This window comes from Schistocerca serialis, chromosome 1, assembly GCF_023864345.2.
Source record: "Schistocerca serialis cubense isolate TAMUIC-IGC-003099 chromosome 1, iqSchSeri2.2, whole genome shotgun sequence".
NCBI classification, from domain to species: Eukaryota; Metazoa; Arthropoda; class Insecta; order Orthoptera; family Acrididae; genus Schistocerca; species Schistocerca serialis.
Genome location: NC_064638.1, coordinates 314,496,714 through 314,519,910, shown reverse-complemented (window position 1 = coordinate 314,519,910; position 23,197 = coordinate 314,496,714). Strand labels below are relative to the sequence as shown.

The following is a 23,197-nucleotide window of genomic DNA, read 5'->3' as shown; positions in this document are numbered from 1 at the left end:
GGAACACACAATTTTCACAATTTTACATCAAGAAAGTATGTATAACCTTGTAAAGTTACTGTTCCAGGAAATTCATTTGTTTTCATTTCTAATTCTGATGTTTCTTTAATTATTAGGAAGCCTTTGGATCCAAGTGCGCATAGGTATATAATGAACTTTGTTTGTGGTGAACCATTCACCTCAGAAAATATGGAATTTTGTACCATAAAAATAAAAGGACAAAGTTTCATGTTGCATCAAATAAGGAAAATGATAGGATTAGCAGTGGCAGTTTCAAGAGGTCATACGACAATAGAAACAATAAATAAATCATGGAAACCAGACAGGATAGATATACCAATGGCTCCAGGAGTGGGCCTTGTGTTGGAAGAAGTGAGTACTTTCTGAATGAAATATAAGGTAAACAAAAATATTAGCTTATAAAATAATTTTGCTTTTTGAGCAGTTTCATGTGTTCCTTGAAAAATAAACTGAAGAAAACTGTGCACTGAATATCACAAACCAGAGTTTATATTGTGACTCCCTAAATCTGCGTGATTGACTTAGATACCACCTTTATGTGCAAATAGATGCTGGAATACAGTATTGATAACAAGTTGTATTCGTATGTTTATGGACAAAATGATGTATCACTATGCCGAAATGCTGTTATGATCTTGCTCTCAGCAGGCCATGTCGATGGGATTGCAAAACCCAAGTTATTTCTTTAAAATGTCAAAAAAGTGTATTTAAGTGGGAATTGTATTTAAATAAAATCAAGAAACAAGAAATACACATACAAAGTAAGAAAATGAAGTTATTAAGAAGTGTGGAGAGATGTAAAAGGAAAGACAGAAACAAAAACGTTGATCTTAGGTGTAAACTAAACATATGCAGTGCAAAAGACAAGTTGGAACAAAATAATAGAAGATGAATTCAGCATCCACAAAGAATGGATCCTCAAAGACAACCAGTAAAACAAATAAATCTGTCCCACAATGAAAGTGAGACTAGAAGATAGAGGAAAGTAAGCTGGAAATAACCTGAAAGGGAAGTAAGAAGAAAGAGGAAGAGGGAGAGAATCTGGGTTGTGTATCAGGCAGGACTGATACAGACAATAGAGAACCTCAGAGAATAGCGGCACATCTTGTGACAGGTTCCTTTAGTAGCATGAAAGTGTCATGGAGATGCTGATTGAACTCTATGCCAGACATACAAGAGAGACATTGTGAATCATAGGGTGGTTTACTGTTAAAATTGCAAGTGCAAACATTCCAAGAAGAGACTGGCAACATATTGTTTCGTCCTATGTACATCTTGTGATCAAGACCATGAAGGTAAATTAGAGGTTTTGGAGCTCTCACAGAAGCTTACATACAGCAGTTTTCCTTACTCACCATTTGTGACTGGAACAGGAAAGTGGGGAATTGATAGTTGTACACAGGCTACCTTGCACCGTACACTGTAAGGTGGCTTGTGGACTATAGATGTAGACGTGCTAGTTGGCTAGTTTTTCAAGCCCATATTTCTTTAGTATGGGGTTTTGTGATACAGTAAAATGGTATACATTATTCTAATATATAAACACAAGCACTATTGAGATCAGTTGCCAGGACAGTGATTAAACAAAGACCACAGAGTCTTCAAAAATGGTGAAAGTATGATCTTAAAAGTAATAAGTAAACAAGCTCAAATACATTATGCTCTCACATAATCTTCTGGCAACCTCATTTCTTCTTTTGAAAGCTATTGAAGTGGTTTAGTATAGTGGACAAGTTTAATTACATTGTGCTCTTAAGTAATCATTCAAAAGCCTCATTTTTTTCTCCATAAAATCTGTTGAAGTGTTTTAGAATAATGTGTTTTAAACCATAAATGTGAACAAGAATGATAAAATTTTGTTGAAATGCCGAAAGTGAAAAATATTTACTTATATTTTTTCTGTTTTGCAAATTTATTGTCTGTCTCATCAGAATCAGCAATTTTGAATCAAAATGCATGTAATAAAAATGTGTAAATTTTGTGTTTGCATCATAATTTTAGTCTTAATTTTAATAAGCATGACTGCAAAATATGTAATTTTATGCTTAGTCTATAAATCAGTTTCATCATAATTGGAGTGTTTTGTAGTTTGAATCGAGTACTATGACTGAAGTACTCCTTTTGTCTTAAATTCAGGTACATTATGATCGCTACAATAAACGCTATGGAAATGATGGCCTCCATGAACCACTAACATGGGATGACGTTGAGAAAGAACTGATCACATTCAGAGAAAAATACATCTATTCAGCTATTGTGAATACAGAAATCTCTGAGAAATGGTATCCTTTTTAAGTTAATTTTATTTTTTATTTGATATTATTATATCATTATAAAATTGCTATCAGATTGCAAAGCTTCAGGCAATATTTATAGAGACTTTACCTGATTAAATTAAAAATATTCTTGCTGACAGCATTGTGAGATATTAATTTCTGTCATCGTTGTCTGATAGTTGCAATTAATCTTCTATGAAAAGGAAACCTCTGGATTTCTCAGGAAGCTATTTTTAGGTCTAACTAACTAACTTTCAGTCCTGAAATTAGTTTTAATGTAATGCATATATTCATTTTTATAAGTCTGTTAAAACTTTGTATCCATTAATCAGTTGACTTTGTACTTGTCCTGTCTTACAAAGGTATCCTAGCACTCATACTAAAAGAGTCAATTTTGAGATTTAATAGTCACTCTTCCTCTGGTTAGGTATTTGGCAACTTGTGTTAAGCTCATACAAAAAATATTTATCACATTTGACTGCATTGTTATCTGCAGCTGATTTATCTATATAGAAATGTTTATTTGCCATTCCATTTGGTACATTTATAATTACCTGGGCCTGCTCTAAGTACATAATTAACTGTACTTGTAGTGCACATGTGAAGTAGTAAGTGAATCTGTGGCTAATGTTGGCTAAGCTCAATAAATTGACCAGTGCTTTTTGCATCGTCAATCTTGAGTGACTGATTTGATGCGGCCTGTCATGACTTCTCCTTGCCAACCTTTTCATCTCAGAGTAGTGCTCACACCTTATATTCTCAATTATTTGCACAATGTATTCCAATCTATGTCTCACCCTACAGTTTTTACCCTTTACAGCTCTCTGCAGTATTATGGAAGGTATTCCTTAATATCTTCAACACATGCCCTATCACCCTGTTCCTCCTCCTTGTCAGTGATTTCTACATATTTTTTTCCTCTCCAATTCTATGGAGAACATTTTCATTTTTTATTTTGTGTCCACCTAATTTTCAACATCCTTCTGTAGCATCACCTCCCAAACACTTCAGCTCTCTTCCTTTCTGCTATCTCTGCAGGCCATGATTGTCTTCCATACAAGTGTGTGCTCCAGATGTACATTCTCAGAAATGTCTTTCTCAAATTAAGTCCAATGATTCATACTATCGTCGGGTTGAAACACGATGATCCATGGCTCCGCCTACTGGACCAGGATATCGCCCCACTCACAGGAATGGAAAGCAGCCCTGTTACCAAATAATTAGTTTGCTGCCGGACAGTATAGCTAACAGTTACAATGGCCCTTATCAGTGCATTCTCAAGTGAGGGAATTTGTTGTTTGTGTGCCGGATTACTTTGAAAGTGAGAGGCGTAATGAAGGACCTATTCTCACTGTGTCAAATATAGTGCAATGAACAGCCGATCAGAACTGTGACTAAGGAAAAACATATAGGCCTTGATAATGGTGAGAAAGATTAGCATGCCAGGTAAACGCAGAAAGGGTACAAAGCGAGTGACAGCTGTTGACAGTTTTAATCGGTGTGCTATTCAGGACCATATTTAAAATTATTACTGTGAAGGTGAATTACCAATGAGGAAACAAACTTATTGTTTATCTTTGTGAAGCAGGGCTGTTTTCCTGTGGTATGATGTTGCTTTCTTCGGTTCTGAATTTTTTAGGTTTCAGGTATAAAACTTACAACAATCACAAATTTGTAATGGAGAGGATAGACGTAGTATTTCTGCACTGCAGTTTCATCAGAAAAATGTGCATTATTGACTTTGACATATTCATATTTACAGATGAGACTTGGATTAATACAAAAGTTATTCATTTGCCACGATACCATTCCATGTACAATGCGATTGAGCTTATTTGGGCTCAAGTGAAAGGAAATGTAGCAATAAATAACACGGGTTCACATTTATCACAAATCAAGGTGTTAAAATTGCTTCATCGAGCTTTGAATGAAGTTACACCAGATATGTGGTGACCTGCACTTCTGACGGAAAACATTATTGTTAATCTTGGTGAAGTAGATGATAACACAAGTGCAGCAGCAGCTCTGAGGAGGAGATTTCAGCTGATCGTGAAATTTCCACCGACTGCTCTGACTACGAGAATCTTGGCATGTCTCCTTTATTGGATTAGTGCAGCACATAATGCATTCACAATTCATTTATTCTTATTTAATATTCTCATGCAGGAATGTGAACTTCGGCACTTAGATGGGTGACCATCCAGGCCACCATGTGCTGTTGCCATTTTTCGGGGTGCACTCAGCCTCGTGATGCCAATTGAGGAGCTACTTGACCGATTAGTAGCGGCTTCGGTCAAGAATACCATCATAACGACTGGGAGAGCAGTGTGCTGACCCCACGCCCCTCCTATCTGCATCCTCCACTGAGGATGACACGGCGGTCGGATGGTCCCGGTAGGCCACTCATGGCCTGAAGATGGAGTGCTAGAAATGTGAACTGCCTTCTTATGTAAAATAAGAATTTCAAGAAACTTATTTTGGCATGCATCACGAGTATTTGTTGTATTTCTTTTAGAGTAGGATTTTAATAAATGATGAAACTGGGTAATATTCTTTGACACTTAACTACTGCAGTTTGAAATTGGTTCCTTGATAGAATACATATTCAAGAACAATAGGTGATAATATTAGCAAAGGGTAATCAATATGTTGCCATAACTATTTACTGTCTGCCATTGCTTTATTTAACCATTAGTTTCTTAAGACAAGCACACGTATGTTTCTGAACTTGCTTATAGGATTTATTATGTCTATCAGAAATGCAGCGCTTCTAACAATTTGAGTCGAACTGCCGAATGGAACCGTGCAATGACACATCTATCATTAATTAACGTTGAGAATTTTAAGAATAAGTAATAACTCACAAATCTTGAATCCTGTCATTCTACCTTCTTCCTAAAATTCACAAACCCCATCATCCCGACCGCCCCATTGTAGCTGGTTACCAAGCCCCCACAGAACGTATCTCTGCCTACGTAGATCAACACCTTCAACCCATTACAAGCAGTCTCCCATCCTTCATCAAAGACACCAACCACTTTCTCGAATGCCTGGAATCCTTACCCAATCTGTTACCCCCGGAAACCATCCTTGTAACCATTGATGCCACTTCCTTATACACAAATATCCCGCACATCCAGGGCCTCGCTGCGATGGAGCACTTCCTTTCACGCCGATCACCTGCCAACCTACCTAAAACCTCTTTCCTCATTACCTTAGCCAGCTTCATCCTGACCCACAACTTCTTCACTTTTGAAGGCCAGACATACCAACAATTAAAGGGAACAGCCATGGGTACCAGGATGGCCCCCTCGTACGCCAACTTATTCATGGGTCGCTTAGAGGAAGCCTTCTTGGTTACCCAGGCCTGCCAACCCAAAGTTTGGTACAGATTTATTGATGACATCTTCATGATCTGGACTCACAGTGAAGAAGAACTCCAGAATTTCCTCTCCAACCTCAACTCCATTGGTTCCATCAGATTCACCTGGTCCTACTCCAAATCCCATGCCACTTTCCTTGACGTTGACCTCCACCTGTCCAATGGCCAGCTTCACACGTCCGTCCACATCAAACCCACCAACAAGCAACAGTACCTCCATTATGACAGCTGCCACCCATTCCACATCAAACGGTCCCTTCCCTACAGCCTAGGTCTTCGTGGCAAACGAATCTGCTCCAGTCCGGAATCCCTGAAACATTACACCAACAACCTGACAACAGCTTTCGCATCCCGCAACTACCCTCCCGACCTGGTACAGAAGCAAATAACCAGAGCCACTTCCTCATCCTCTCAAAACCAGAAACTCCCACAGAAGAACCACAAAAGTGCCCCACTTGTGACAGGATACTTTCCGGGACTGGATCAGACTCTGAATGTGGCTCTCCAGCAGGGATACGACTTCCTCAAATCCTGCCCTGAAATGAGATCCATCCTTCATGAAATCCTCCCCACTCCACCAAGAGTGTCTTTCCGCCGTCCACCTAATCTTCATAACCTCTTAGTTCATCCCTATGAAATCCCCAAACCTTCTTCCCTACCCACTGGCTCCTACCCTTTTAACCGCCCCCAGTGTAAAACCTGTCCCATGCACCCTCCCACGACCACCTACTCCAGTCCTGTAACCCGGAAGGTGTACACGATCAAAGGCAGAGCCACGTGTGAAAGCACCCACGTGATTTACCAACTGACCTGCCTACACTGTGACACATTCTATGTGGGAATGACCAACAACAAACTGTCCATTCGCATGAATGGACACAGGCAGACAGTGTTTGTTGGTAATGAGGATCACCCTGTGGCTAAACATGCCTTGGTGCACGGCCAGCACATCTTGGCACAGTGTTACACCGTCCGGGTTATCTGGATACTTCCCACTAACACCAATCTATCCGAACTCCGGAGATGGGAACTTGCTCTTCAATATATCCTCTCTTCCCGTTATCCACCAGTCCTCAATCTCCGCTAATTTCAAATTGCCGCCACTCATACCTCACCTGTCATTCAACAACATCTTTGCCTCTGCACTTCCGCCTTGACTGACATCTCTGCCCAAACTCTTTGCCTTTTAATATGTCTGCTTGTGTCTGTATAAGTGTGGATGGATATTTGTGTGTGTGTGCGAGTGTATACCCGTCCTTTTTTCCCCCCTAAGGTCTTTCTGCTCCCGGGATTGGAATGACTCCTTACCCTCTCATTTAAAACCCACATCCTTTTGTCTTTCCCTCTTCTTCCCTCTTTCCTGACGAAGCAACTGTTGGTTGCGAAAGCTAGAATTTTGTGTGTATATTTGTGTTTTTTTGTGTGTCTATCGACGTGCCAGCGCTTTCGTTTGGTAAGTCGCATCATCTTTGTTTTTAGATATATTTTTCCCACATGGAATGTTTCCCTCTATTATATTTATATACCATATATATTTTAAAAAATATGTAATCTACATCTGTCCAGAAATTTATTAGAGTATCATGTACTGATTGTAAATAAATTGGTCAAGAACTTATCAAGATTTTTGGCAACACGTTAAACACATATCAACAAAAGTTTTGCATCACCTTGATTCTGAGAGTTCTGGAACCTGTACAGAAAATTGGAATAGAGATCAACATAAACGTCCTTTCCACCCTTTTTATTACTCATGAAAACCACACATTGCATGTTGTACCACCGTACAATGAGACCTTCAGAGGTGGTGGTCCAGATTGCTGTACACACCAGTAACTCTACTACCCAGTAGCATGTCATGTTGCATTGATGCATGCCTGTATTCATCATGCCATACTATCCACAAGTTCATCAAGGCACTGTTGGTCCAGGTTGTCCCACTCCTCAATTGCGATTCGGCACGATCCCTCAGAGTGGTTGGTAGGTCACGTTGTCCATAAACAGCCCTTTTCAATCCATCCCAGACATTTTTGATAGGGTTCATTTCTGGAAAACATGCTGGCCACTTTAGTCGAGCGATGTCGTAATCCTGATGGAAGTAATTCACAAGATGTGCATGATGGGCGTGAGAATTGTCGTCCATGAAGACGAATGCCTTGTCAATATGATGCTGATTGGTTGCATTATCGGTCAGAGGATGGCCTTCACGTATCTACAGCTGTTATGGTGCCTTCTGTGATCACTAGCGGCGTACACTGACCCCACATAATGCCACCCCAAAACAGGAGGGAACCACCACCTTGCTGCACTTGCTGGACAGTGTGTCTAAGGCATTCAGCCTGACCAGGTTGCCTCCAAACACATCTCCAATGATTGTCTGGTTGAAAGCATATGCGACACTCATCGGTAAAGGGAATGTGATGCCAATCCTGAGTGGACCATTAGGCATGTTGTTGGGCCCATCTGTACCACACTGCATAGTGTTGTCGTTGCAAAGATGGGCCTCACCATGGATGTCGGGAGTGAAGTTGCGCATCGTGTAATCTATTGTGCACAGTTTGAGTCATAACACAAAGTCCAGTGGCTGCACAAAAAGCATTATTCAGCATGGTGGTGTTTCTGTGAGGATTCCTCCAAGCCATAATCCATAGGTAGCGGTCATCCACTGCAGTAGTAGCCCTTGGGCAGCCTGAGCGAGGCATGTCATCGACAGTTCCTGTCTCTCTCATCTTCTCCATGTCCGAACAACATTGCTTTGGTTCACTCTGAGATGCCTAGACACTTCCCTTGATGAGAGCCCTTCCTGGCACAAAGTAACAATGCGGACATGATCGAATCGTGGTATTGGCCATCTAGGTATGATTTAACTACAGACAACATGAGCCGTGTATCTCATTCCTGGTGGAATAACTGGAACTGATCAACTGTTGAATCCCCGCCGTCTAATATGTGCTGCTTATGCATGGTTGTTTACATCTTTGGGCAGGGTTAGTGATATCTCTGAACAGTCAAAGGCACTGTGGCTGTGATACAATATCCACAGTCAACGTCTATCTTCAGGAGTTCTGGGAACCGGGGTGATGCAAAACTTTTTTTGATGCATGTATATAGAACAGATTTAAATATATATTTTCATATCATTTTTTTAAATAGATTCTCTATATCCATTCCGAGGTTTATTAGAGTATTGTGTAAAAATCTGAAGTAATTCCCATCAGACCATCAAAGTTGAGCACAACCGGGCTTGGCTAGCACTTGATAAGCGTGATGCGCTCAGCCTTTGTGAGTCTAATTGAAGAGCTACTTGATTGAGAAGTAGTGGCACTGAGCACAAAAACTGACAACAGCCGGGTGAGCTGTGTGCTGATGACATAATCTCTGTATCCACATCCCATGATGCCTAGGGGCTGAGGAAGACATGGTGGCCTGAGAGAGAGAGAGAGAGAGAGAGAGAGAGACCTAAAACAATTGTAGCCTACGTCTGTCTGAATGTTTTATTAGAGTATCATGCAAAAATTGGAAGTAAATCGGTCAAGCAGTTATCGAGATTTTGGTAACAATGTTAAACAACAACTTCTCTTTACACAGGGTGATTTTTTCCACCATGTACAAACTCTAGGGATTGATCGATGAGAGGATACAGAAGAAAAAAAGGTCTCATGAACGAGTCTGTAAATGCTTGGTTTCCATGCTGGAGATCATTTATTCATACATTGTTACAGAGACTGCAGTCTAATATGTGCTGTACCATGTAGCCACAGTTACGGTAGGCATTAAAAATGGTTTACATGTGCTTCAACACATGTGTTTACGCTCCATAGCATGTTCTGTCTCACACGTTCACATCGATCAGGCTGCATCTGAACAGTATCAAAGGCAGCATGAATACACTGCTCCAGTGCCGTTACACCTGGAATGGGATCTGGATACGCGATACTTTTGAGATGGCCCCATAATCAGAAATCGCACAGGTTGAGATCTGGTTAACAGTCCATGTAACTGGATTCCCTTGTCCGATTCGATCCACTGACCGGGAAACATACCCCATAATCAGAAATCACACGGGTTGAGATCCGGTGAACAAGCAGGCCATGCAACTGGACCCCCGTGTCCGATCCATGGACCAGGGAACATACGATCGAGTTGTGTCTCGATATTAACAGTGAAGTGGACTGGAGCACCATCATGTAGCAGCCATATAACCCTTTGAATCATCAGTGGCACTTCTTCCAGGAGGGAAGGCAAAGTCATCCGCAAGAAACACCGATAGTTCCTGCCTGTTAGGAAATATGGAAGGGAGACTGATTCCAAAATATGGTCACCAATTATGCTGGCCCACACATTCTGGCTGCACTGATGCTGATGGATCACTGTCACCATAACATGGGGTTCTACATACCATCCCAAAAATGACAGTTATTAAAGTTGAAAATACCACTCTGTGTAAAGGTGGCCTCAGCTGTGAATAGAATGGGTGACACAAATCCAGGAATCATGGTTGCCTAGTGAAGAAACCAGTGACAGAACTGCTCCTGATGTGAAAAGTCTGTCACTAGTACGCCCTGCACACACTGTAAGTGATAAGGGTAGTAACAGTTGTCATGGAGGATGTTATCCTTTATTGGCAGGCCAATTGCCTGGTACGTGACAGTTGCCTTCCACAGTGTTAATCACATTTTCCTTCAAGCCTGGTGCTTAAACGCTTCAGGTACCTCCTTCATGATTTCCTGCTTCCTGAGACAAGCCTGTCTCAGGCTGTTGCTAACATTGAATGCTGTGATTAAATGTCAGCGGGGATAGCTCTGTTGATACAACCTTGCTGCCCGCTACCCGTTGCCATTTGCCTTTCCATCAGCAAGTTCTTGATTTGAATATGGAACCAATATGTACAATCTTGTATCACGTCCCCTACAAGGTATGTCAACAAGAGAAGTGAATCGGATCCAACATTACCAGTTGTTGTGGTAGGAGAGGGCACTAGGTTATGATGTTTGAGAAACGGTACCACCATGCATACTGTAACTATGGCTGTACGGTACAGTGTGTATTAGACTACAGTCTCTGTAACAACATATGCCTCTTAAATTCTTGTAGTGATATTTCCATAGAAACTTTCATCCCCTAACACACATTTCTTCACCATCTTTGATTCCATAAGGGACTGTTGTGGACAATGACCATAGACTGTAAGGAACGAGAGGCTCACAGCAATCAGTCACAATCTCATTAGCTTTTATTACTCTGGCAATCTGAACTTTGGCTATAAGTAGCCATCTTCACTGCAATTGAGTTATGATCCAACAAACTTACAGCAGTACGTGTTGGCATTCTATCTTATTGGTGTATAGGCAAGAGTAATAAAAACTACGGGGCTGCGACTGATTGCAGTGTGCCTCTCCTTCCATATATTTCTTTATATGTAACTGAGAAGTGAAATACCAATTTTCATAGATTTAGTTTCTTCTTCTTCTTCTTCTTCCCCAATATAACGAAATATTTTCTTATATATAAAAACAAAGATGAGGTGACTTACCGAACAAAAGCGCTGGCAGGTCGATAGATACACAAACAAACACAAACATACACACAAAATTCAAGCTTTCGCAACAAACTGTTGCCTCATCAGGAAAGAGGGAAGGAGAGGGGAAGACGAAAGGAAGTGGGTTTTAAGGGAGAGGGTAAGGAGTCATTCCAATCCCGGGAGCGGAAAGACTTACCTTAGGGGGAAAAAAGGACAGGTATACACTAGCACACACGCATATATCCATCCACACATACAGACACAAGCAGACATATTTGGTCTTTAAATATGTCTGCTTGTGTCTGTATGTGTGGATGGATATGTGCGTGTGTGCTAGTGTATACCTGTCCTTTTTTCCCCCTAAGGTAAGTCTTTCCGCTCCCGGGATTGGAATGACTCCTTACGCTCTCCCTTACAACCCACTTCCTTTCGTCTTCCCCTCTCCTTCCCTCTTTCCTGATTAGGCAACAGTTTGTTGCGAAAGCTTGAATTTTGTGTGTATGTTTGTGTTTGTTTGTGTATCTATCGACCTGCCAGCGCTTTTGTTCGGTAAGTCACCTCATCTTTGTTTTTATATATAATTTTTCCCACGTGGAATGTTTCCTTCCATTATATTGAAATATTTTCTTAAAACATTTTGATCCTCTATTTCACCCCCTTGGTGGTTTAATTCCTCTAACGTAGAATCCAAATATAAATTTTCGTAGATTTAGCTTTGAAAATGCTTTGATAATGAAATAATTTCATAAAACTTTTCATCCTCTATTTCTGCCCCTTAGGAGTGGAATTTTGGACAAGCATTTCTTTAATGATGCCTACAATGAATGATCATCACAGTCTCCAAATTTAAAATTTTCTGTCCTTCGAAGTTTGGTCTGCGTGATGTCCATATTTCACCCCCTTCGGGGTTCAGTTTCCAAAACAGTGAAACATATGTTTTTTTCATTTCTAACCGAGAAGCCAAATTCAAATGCTAATAGATCTAGCTTTAAAAATGCCTTCATAATGAAATATTTTCATAAAACATTTCTGAATTTACAAATACAGTGAAACATATATTTCTTTCTTTTCTAACTGAGAAGCCAAATTCAAATATTAATAGCTCTAGTGTTAAATATGCTTTTATAATGAAATATTTTCATAAAATGTTTCATCCTCTATTTCACCCCCTTAGAGGTTTGAATTTCCAAAAACACTGAAATACATTTTTTTTCACCCACTATTTCACCCCCATGGGGCTAAATTTCCAAAAATGCAGAAAAGTGCATTTCTTTATTTCTTGCCACGAAACCCCGTCCTCCCCACCCACACGCACAGTGTACTCTCAGTTATCTGTGGATAACCTGTAATTGAAGAATTAAAGTACACAGTAATGTATTAGAGTTGTTGTAATTAACACTACTTATCTAACGTGTATAATAAATTCTACTTTGTTCAATGTATTATGTGTGAAAATGCAGTATTTACAAAGAATAGAGTGGAAGCCAATTTCACATTACACTACACCACTTTCAAACAAAATAATCAAATTGATTTTTGTTTCAGTGAGGTAGCTTGTCTTTTACATATCACACTATGCATTTTAAGCAACACCAACTTGTCAGATAGGGTAACATCATCCTGCTGTTCCAGGTATCCAATAACCCTTTGGCCCAGTGAAGTGTTAATGCATGACTGATCAGTGTTTCTGGAATTAGAAGAATGTTGTCATCTTCGTCTCTGTCATTCACCTCCTCAGATTTCCCATATACTTGCAGAACAATAGCACCGTCACTCAACATCTCCTAACCAGGCTCTGTGTGGCCCATGTCAAACCATTCAGAAATATTTTATTTGTTAACGGTTTCACACCCCGGAGTACTTTTTAAAACAGCAGCTAATGTCCTCCTCACTGTCGGAATCACTGACTTCATCAGTTTTAGGATTAATGTTTTTCAGGACTTGGCTATGGTTGATTGTTTTACGTTACGTCACGCCTTTGACACTTCATATATTGCATCTAGCACAGTCAGTTGTTTCCCAAATGTTTGAAGATTGCTGCCTTTATCAATAAGGTTCTGTAACAGATTTCCTCTATAAATTTTCTTCATGGCGGCAGGAACACTGATCCACTAGCTGAATAAAGGCTATCCCATTAGAGGGTAAATGTTTTACAAATATCATCCTGTCATCCAATTTTAGAACAAGTTCATTTGAATGTGATGGTGTATTGTCCAGTAACAGTATAGCCCTTGTAATTAGGCCCTTCAACATTAAGTTTTCTTGCACCTGTGGCTCAAAGGAGCTATGGAACCATTTTTGAAATATTGTGTGGTCCATCCAGGCCCCTTTCTGGTGAAAATAATGGACAGGTAAATTGTGCATTCCTTTTCCTTTGAAACATAGCGGTTTTTAACTTTACCTATTATATCAAGCATAACTTTATGTAGTCCTGTACCTTTAGCACAACACACCACAGTTATTCTTTCTTACTTGATTTGTAATCAGGGGCATTACGCTCTGTCTCGAAAGCTGAAGTCTTTGTAGGTAGACGCTGCCTAAATAGCCCAGTTTCATCCACATTTTATATTTGCTCAAGCTCTAAATTTTCTTGCGGAATAAACTCTTGGAAATCGTTACAAAATTCAGAAGTAGCTTTATATCTGCGTTTAACATTTCTCCTTGGACGGCAATTTCCCAGATACCATGATGCTGTTTAAAGCTTGATAGCCAGCCAGAAAATGCAATAAAATCTCCTACCACCCCTTGGGTTCTGAAGAAAAACTGCACCTTTTGGTGCATATTGGGCCAGATTCTTGTGTGCCCTCTGCTGTTTCCTGTTGAAACCATTCCATTATGGCTTTATCCAGTTCTGCAGATGTAAACATTGTTATAGCCTTCAGCTTTTACAAACCTGTAGATGAGTCAGAACTGCTAACAAATTGAATTGTTTTGTCTTTCTTTTCTGAATATTATAGTTTAACCCACTTCATAAATCAGTGCCAGATTCTGCATATCAATACTGCCTTCTCCACTCTCTGGTAAAAGAAAAATATTCAGCAGCTTAAAAGGAGAAATAGGCCATGGATAGTCGAGAGTTGATTGTATTTATAAAGGGCCAAAGTTGGTAATAAAATTCTTGAAAAATTCTGGACCAATTTAATTCAGTTTTTTACTCGATATTCTTATAAACCTTTGTACAAATATAAGCTACTTATTTTAAATGTATTTGTTATTTAAGTGTGTTTGTGTATATAAATAGACACACACACACACACACACACACACTGTGTAAAAGGGCAATGTTATTAGGCATAAAGTTTGAAAAGTTCTTGACTAATCTACTTCCAATTTTTAGACATTATTCTAATCGACATACAGCCAAACATATGTGGCAAAGCTACTAGCAAGATTTTCGAAATATTCTGGGCTGATTTATTTCCAGTTTTTACACAATACTCGAATAAATATTGAGATGGACATAGACTACATGTTATATATATGGTTTATAAATATATGTATGGGATGTAATTGGCAAAAGTTGTTAGTAAATATCTCAAAAAGTTCTTTACTGATTTACTCCATATTTTTACACGATACTTTAATAAACATTTGGATGGACATAGCATATATTTTTTTAAACAACAGTGTGCAGGTATTCTATCAGGACCAACTGCAAGGATGAAAATACTGTGTCGTAAAAATTTACAGTTTCATTTTCTTTCTTGCAGTCAGTTCTGACTACAATAACTGGGCATTTAAACCATTGGATAAATTGTTTCTCCCATATATATTTTCCTTCTCATTATATATAATTTCAACCAAAATTTGTATACACAACTATGTGCTGTTTTGTTTTCTTCCTAGCAGTGGGTTTTGACAGGAAACAGGAAAGTTGTATTTATGGCTGTGGGCTTATGATTAGAATACTGCTATGGAATCTGAATTGTCTAAAAACTTTGTAATCCTACTCATTTAACTATGCAAAATACTGTCATTGAAGCTAGTATCCTCACAGATCAAGCAGCTGAAGAAGTCTCTCATGATCTCAACCGATTTACCCATTTATTTTAAACGTCTTTGATTCCTAATCACTGTGTTGTTAGCTATAACAATGAACTAGGCTTAAGATAAGTGAGATGGGGAAACAGGAAATGGACTTAAAGGAGTGGGGGAGGGGGAGCAGGGGTGGTAGTAGAGGGTTAACAATGGACATAGAGAAGGGGCAGAATGAGATGGGCAGAGACATGAGGGAAAAGGAGGTGGAGACAGATAGAGGAGAGGAAGAGGAGATGGACATAGAGAGGGGGAGTTGTTTTTGTTGTAGTTGTTGTTGTTGTTGTTGTTGTTGTTGTTGTTGTTGTTGTAGTCTTCAGACCAGAGACAGGTATGATGCAGCTCTCCATGCTACTCTATCCTGTGCAATCTTCTTCATCTCCCAGTACCTACTGCAACCCACATCCTTCTGAATCTGCTTAGTGTATTCATCTCTTGGTCTGCTCTGTGATTTTTACCTTCCACGCTGCCCTCCAATACCATATTGGTGATCCCTTGATGTCTCAGAACATCTCCTACCAACCGATCCCTTCTTCTTGTCAAGTTGTGCCATAAATTTCTGTTTTACCCAGTTCTATTCAGTGCCTCCTCATTAGTTGCGTGATCTACCAATCTAATCTTCAGCATTCTTCTGTAGCACCACATTTTCAAAGCTTCTATTCTTTTCTTGTCCAAACTATTTATTGTCCATGTTTCACTTCCACACATGGCTACACTCCATACAAATACATTCTGAAACGACTTCCTGACACTTAAATCTATACTCAATGTTAACAAATTTCTGTTTTTCACAAACGCTTTCCTTGCCGTTGCCAGTCTACATTTTATATTCTCTCTACTTCGACCATCATGAGCTATTTTGCTCCCCAAATAGCAAAACTCATTTACTTCTTTAAGTGTCTCATTTCCTAATCTAATACCCTCAGCATCACCCGACTTAATTCATCTACATTCCCGACTTAATTCAACTACATTCCATTATCCTCATTTTGCTTTTGTTGATGTACATTTTATATCCTCCTTTCAAGACACTGTCCATTCTGTTCAGCTGTTCTTCTAAGTCCTTGGCTGTCTCTGACAGAATTAAAATGTCATCGGCAAACCTCAAAGTTTTTATTTAGTCTCCATGGATTTTAATACCACTCTGGAATTTTTGTTTTGTTTCCTTTACTGCTTGCTCAATATACAGATTGAATAACATCGGGGATAGGCTACAAACCTGTCTCACTCCCTTCCCAACCACTGCTTCCCTTTCATGCCCCTCGACTCTTATAACTGCCACCTGGTTTCTGTACAAATTGTAAAGAGCCTTTCACTCCCTGTATTTGACCCCTGCCACCTTCAGAATTTGAAAGCGAGTATCCCTGTCAACATTGTCAAAAGTTTTCTCTAAGTCTACAAATGCTAGAAACATAGGTTTGCCTTTCCTTAATCTATCTTCAAGATAAGTCATAGGCTCAGTATTGCCTCACGTGTTCCAATATTTCTATGGAATCCAAACTGATCTTCCCTGAGGTCGCCTTCTACCAGTTTTTCCATTTGTCTGTAATATTTTGCAGCCATGACTTATTAAACTGATAGTTCGGTAATTTTCACATGTGTCAACACCTGCTTTCTTTGGGATTGGAATTATTATATTCTTCTTGAAGTCTGAGGGTATTTCGCCTGTCTCAAACATCTTGCTCACCAGATAGTAAAGTTTTGTCAGGGCTGGCTCTCCCAAGGCTGTCAGTTGTTCTAATGGAATGTTGTCTACTCCGGGGCCTTGTTTCAACTTATATATTTCAGTGCTCTGTCAAACTCATCACGCAGTATCATATCTCCCATTTCATCATCATATACATCCTCTTCTATTTCCATAATATTGTCCCTTGCCCTTGTATAGACCCTCTATGTTCTCCTTCCCACCTTTCTGCTTTCCCTTCTTTGCTTAGCACTGGGTTTCCATCTGAGCTCTTGATATTCATACAAGTGATTCTCTTTTTTCCAAACGTCTCTTTAATTTTCCTGTAGGCAGTATCTATCTTACCCCTAGTGAGATACACTACTACATCCTTACATTTGTCCTCTAGCCATCCCTGCTTAGCCATTTTGCACGTCCTGTTGATCGCATTTTGGAGACGTTTGTATTACTTTTTGTCTGCTTCATTTACTGAATTTTTATATTTTCTCCTTTCATCAATTAAATCAATATTTCTTCTGTTACCCAAGGATTTCTACTAGCCCTCGTCTTTTTGCCTTCTTCATCCTCTGCTGCCTTCACTATTTCTTTCCCCCATTCCTGTCACTCACTCACTCCCTTATGCTCTCCCTGAAACTCTCTACAACCTCTGGTTCTGTCCGTTTATCCAGGTCCCATCTCCTTGAATTCCCACCTTTTTGCAGTTTCTTTAGTTTTAATCTACAGTTCATAACCAATAGATTGTGGTCAGAGTCCACATCTGCCCCTGGAAATGTCTTACAATTTAAAACCTGGTTCCTAAATTGTCGTACCATTATATAATCTATCTGAAACCTTCTAGTATCTCCAGGCCTCTTCCATGTATACAACCTTCTTTCATGATTCTATAGCTATGATTAAGCTATGCTCTTTTCAAAGTTCTACCTGACGGCTTCCTCTTTCATTTCTTACACCCATTCCATATTCAACCACTACATTTCCTTCTCTTCCCTTTCCTACTATTGAATTCCAGCCACCCATGACTATTAAATTTTCATCTCCCTTCAATATCTGAATAATTTCTTTTATCTCATCATACATTTCATCAATCTCTTCGTCATCTGCAGAGTTAGTTGGCATATAAACTTGTACTACTGTGGTAGGCGTGGGCTTCATGTCTATCTTGGCCACAATAATGCATTCACTATGCTGTTTGTAGTAGCTTACCCACAGGGCATATATCCAATCCCTCTACATATTTAGCAGTTACAAAGCATAGGCAGGTTCACTAGTTATGCAATATAAGAATGCAGTCTTTCACAGCAATATATAGTGCTAAAATTCTCTTGGGCTTCCAGCCGCTTCAAGTGGTTTAACCGTTTCAGATTTGATTCTTCCTTTTTTTTTTGCCAGGAGGAAGGAAAATTGTTCTTTATAATTTATACTAATATATGTATTTGTTTTCAATACATATTTTTTACCATTGGCTTATTTTTATAAACAATTTTGAAAAATTCACTGTTGTAATAAATAATTGATAATTCAATAATTACATGCAAAATAATAATAATAATAATAATAATAGTAATAATAATATTCAACCATACAGTGGAGTATAACTAACCAACAACTTCTGTGAATTCTGGTGGTCACAGGCTGCTGTGCACTGCTACATACACTTGATATTTTTACAGAGATGCCCAAAATGTGGAAGCATATGTGCATGATGAAAAGATTAAACATTCACAGATGTGTACATGAGTTTTCCATTGAGGAAAAATATTTCTGTTGCAGCTAATACACACTAAATATTAATATAATAGAAGGAAACATTCCACATGGGAAAAATTATATATAAAAACAAAGATGAGGTGACTTACCGAACGAAAGCGCTGGCAGGTCGATAGACCTGCCAGCGCTTTCGTTCGGTAAGTCACCTCATCTTTGTTTTTATATATAACACTAAATATTAATGTACACAATTGTAGCCATTGGGTCTGAATGGCTTAAAATCCATGAGATTTCAGCTGAGTGCTTCCTAACCTTTGTCAAGTGGTGACTGCCATGTAATTGCTGCTACCATCCTCATGTACTCGCTCTGCTTCATGTGACACCACTGGTGCTCAGTCCAGGCCCATACGTAGTAATATTTTCATTGATAACGCACAATGTCCACTCCAACATTCTGATGGCTGGGTCCCAAGCTGTGCTTAGCTGTAGGCTGCCTTCTTTATTGAGCGTGTCATGATAAATTTTTATCTCAGTCCCTTCTTTTATTTCAGTAATCCAGAAACCATTAGTATGTTTAATAACAGTTGTTTCATTGAATGCAGTTTGGGGTCTGTCTTCCAGAGCATGCTTTGCTACCATTGATATTTCAGGATACTATAGGCGGAGATGACTCTCATGTTGTAAGATGCTGTCAAGTAGTATACCCAAGCTGCCAAACATAAATGTGTCCCCACACATACATGGGATTTTATATACTCCTGTGTTCTTGGCCCTGCATCATCTTTCATGGGCCTCATAAGTTGCTGAACTTTTTGCTGGAGGCCTGAAGTCCAAATTGATTTTATGGCTCTTTAGGAGTCAGCTAATCTTTCCTGTTACTGAGCCACAGAATGGCAAAAGCACAGGCTTTTCATGTCCTTTTCAGTGACATTCTGCTGGTGTGTTTATGGAGAGATGGGTCACGAAATCTTTCAGTTGTTGAAGTCACCAAGTTGCCCAGAAAAGAATGTTTTTGTGAGGGGTGGTGGTACCTGGTAGCATGTAGATTGTGTGGTGAGTTTTGGAAGGATTTTTATCATGATTAATTTTTCCTATTCCTCATATAATTGCTTTACCTTGTTATTTAAAAAGTTTTTAACAGTTACTGAGGTGGTTTAGTTTCTGATTTGGGCTATCTTATTTCTAAATTTGTTTATTTTAGTTATATTATTCTTCTTATAATGCTTAAATAGCTAATAATATTATAGTGTGACATTGAAGGTTTATGGGAATAGTAAGGCACCATCTGTCTCCACCTCCATCATGAACTTGATGTTGTCATGGATGTTGTTGTTGCAGTCCAACGATTCTCGCAGCTTTTCTTCTCCATGAGGCCAGATAATGAATGTTTTGCCAAGATAATGATAAAAGTAATTAATTAGGCTTTGCAGGAGCCATATCCAGTGCAAGTTGTCAAAGTACCCCATAAACAGGTTTCCATCACAATGCCATCTGTGTAGTTGAAATAGTCTCCAGTGCTTAAATAAATCCATAAAGTATGTTCACACATGCATAATTGCAGATGCACAGGAATAAAAGACCATGCACGAAAGTTTGTGGGAAGAACACATGTACACATATGCGTTCTTATATCCACACATTGCCTCATTGTGCAAGCAGTCTGCTGTGAATTCCCTTCTTCACTTGGGAGCTTCTGCTTCATTTATTGTGATGAAAAAGCGACAAAAAAAGAAAACACAAAGGCAACTGTAGTTAAAGAAATATGAAATGATGACAATATCTTGTTTGCAAATTTCAAAGGCGATCACAGCAAGATTTTAGATTTTCTGCTTTGGAAACTGCAGCGATAAGGCCAGCAATAAATTTTTGTTAGCTAGTAAATAGCAACGTATATACCAGTTTCAATTATTTATTCCTCATTTCAAAACAAAGCATTTCAGTGATTATTCCTGAAACTAAGAAGTATAGAAGGTTAATTAATTGTCAATGCAGCATTTGTATTTTATTTGCATACAGAATGTTAATCATGAAAGACGATGTGTAGATTAACATCCTTGCACTCAGCACATTTGGGAATTTGTATTTTTTTTCATCATCAGTGTACATTATTTCAATCTTTAGTAGTTTTTTGAGGAGCTAAACGTACCCCATCATTTTTTTTTTTGTTCAGATGTCGGGTGCCCCAGTTGTGATTTTAAGTTGCCATAGCATGAATATGAGTCCATAGTTTTCTTATAGGCCCTCACTTTTTATATTCATATAGCCCACACTTTTTATAAATTTTTGGCTTATTCTTCTCAGTTTTTCTACTTCTAAACTTATGGTATCTTATTATTTACAAAAATGTGATTGGAGGCCTTTTACATGATACTTTATGCTCAGGGCTACAGATCTCGAATTTTTATTGAAATAATCTTCAGAAGGGGCACTCCATACACTTACGTGAGCTTCCGTTGGGGTCAACAGACATTACTGTGCATAATTCGCATCTCAGCATAACCTCAACACTTTACACAAATGCACGTGGGCCTCGACTCCTTGTCATCTGCTAAAAAGTGCAAAGAATCCGACCGAAGGCAGGTAGCAATGTGCTTTACACATGGCCTCCATTTCCAAGAAATTACACATACACAAATGCAAATGCATAGTTGCACTGTTGGAAATTTATGTGTGTGCACAAAGTTAAACACAAAAAAGGTATCATGTGGACGCACCTTAACAATATCATCAAATAACTGGGAGAGCAGAGGTATAGAGTCTTTGATGAGAATGTGTGTGAATAGTGAGACCACATCAAAACTGATAACCATATCTTCTTCTCTTAGATACAGGCATTTAATTCAGTTGATGAAGTCATGATAGTCTTGATGTGGTGCGCACAGTGACCAACATGCAGAGTGAGAAGTCTCATGAGACTTTTTGTGAGTCTGCATGTTGGTCATGATAGGCTGTAAGAATATGTTCTTGTTATGAAGTTTAGGAATGCCATGAAATTTGTGTGGTCGAGGTGCCTGAGGGATGAAATTTTTGATGACACACTTTTCTAGTGAGTACTGTATTCCTCATTATTGTGGATGTTGGACCCCGTGATAATTTTTGGTATGTCTCCTCCTCCAGCATCAACCAAATCTTTGCATCATAATTGGCTTGTTCCTTAATGACAGTTTGTATTGCCCTTGTCATCATTGTACTCTTGCCAGTAGGTTGTAATAACCAATGACATAGTGGGCATCTTTTACCTTTCATAATGTTAAAAGTGTCATATTTTCAAACCATATGACCACAGCTGCTAAGTTTGCAGATTTTCCCTTTCACCTTATGAACTGTGCAATATCCTTACTTGTTCATCAGTATATTTTATCTGCGTATTTTTATTCAATAAATTTTGGCTTTAATCACAGAGGCAGAGTCAAGAAACATTTTATATTTTTTGGATAATGCACCTATACTAAATTTGATGTGCTTAAAAATCTGTTGTTTTTCCTTAACTTTTTTCCAGCTTTTTGAACTGGTTGTTAACTCTTCCATATCATAGTTATGACATTCGTAACCAAAATGCAGAATTGGATAACTCATCACCTATTAGTGAAGTGTATAATAAAAATGAAAAAGTTGATGAATCAACACTAAAAACTTCAAATTCAGCATTTGTAGCGGACAGTGAAAATGCAGAAGTGATAGCTCCCTCCCTTAAAAATAGTTCCAATGTACCCAATTGCATTGTAGAAGAGAAGAGTTAATACATCGCTGTAATTTTATTTTTGACAAAATGATTTTGTACTTTATTAAAAACTTGTGTTTTTTCTTGTAATTTACAGGAAACAATGTGTGTGTTTGTGTGTGTGTGTGTGTGTGTGTGTGTGTGTGTGTGTGTGTGTGTTCAGAGATGGAAATGGAATAGAGAATGACTTTAGAAAGAAGGATGTGAGTACAAGATGAGATGAATTAGTGTCATGGGGCAGGTGCATAAGTCGGTGCGGTGTAGGGGCTAGAAGAGATTGAGGGCAGCAGGATTATGGGGTTGAAGGATGTGTTGCAGTGACATTTTCCATTAATGTAATTCAGAAAAGCCAATATTGAAGAAGTGAGTTGAGGTGTCGACTTGTGCAGATGAGCCCCAAGTGCACTCCTGCAACATATGTTTTCGTAGTATGTCATGAAGAAAATCATTTCTATGTAGTAAAATGATCACAGATATAATACAGTACTATGTTTTACGCTTGTAAACTGGTTTGCTAGTGAAGCTGTGTGTTATTGTGAGAGTGAATGTGATTGTTAAGGAACCTGCCACAAATGCATATTTGTACCTCTACAACAGTAAATTTACTGAACCCTGTGGTTCATAAATAATGCTAACAAACATTAGAGTGACAATAAGTAACAAACAGTGCATGTTTACCTCATTGGAGGGCGTAGATATTGACTTTTCGTGTGTTGACTGGCTGTCTCTGGCAGTTAACTGCTGTGTGCACCAACATGGAGTCATATTAGTTCTGTGTCTGACCACAGAGTGCAGCACCAAGCAGGCACAGTGGCATTGCCATCTATCTGTGAGCATGCGTGCTGCTTGC

General features: G+C 38.9%; 1 protein-coding gene across 2 annotated transcripts in view; it reads left to right on the top strand.

Moving 5' to 3' along the window:
* The window catches only part of LOC126469679 (pseudouridylate synthase 1 homolog), a 120,516-nt gene extending 98,087 nt beyond the window's left edge, over positions 1 to 22,429 (top strand). For both annotated transcript variants that reach the window (XM_050096834.1, XM_050096842.1), the window contains exons 4-7: positions 1 to 35; positions 117 to 372; positions 2,158 to 2,303; positions 22,126 to 22,429. The exon at positions 1 to 35 is cut by the window's left edge and continues 233 nt beyond it. In XM_050096834.1, coding sequence (XP_049952791.1) covers positions 1 to 35; positions 117 to 372; positions 2,158 to 2,303; positions 22,126 to 22,366 — 678 coding nt within the window. In that variant the 3' untranslated portion in view covers positions 22,367 to 22,429. The remainder of the gene's footprint in view (positions 36 to 116; positions 373 to 2,157; positions 2,304 to 22,125) is intronic.
* The last annotated feature ends 768 nt before the right edge of the window (positions 22,430 to 23,197 follow it).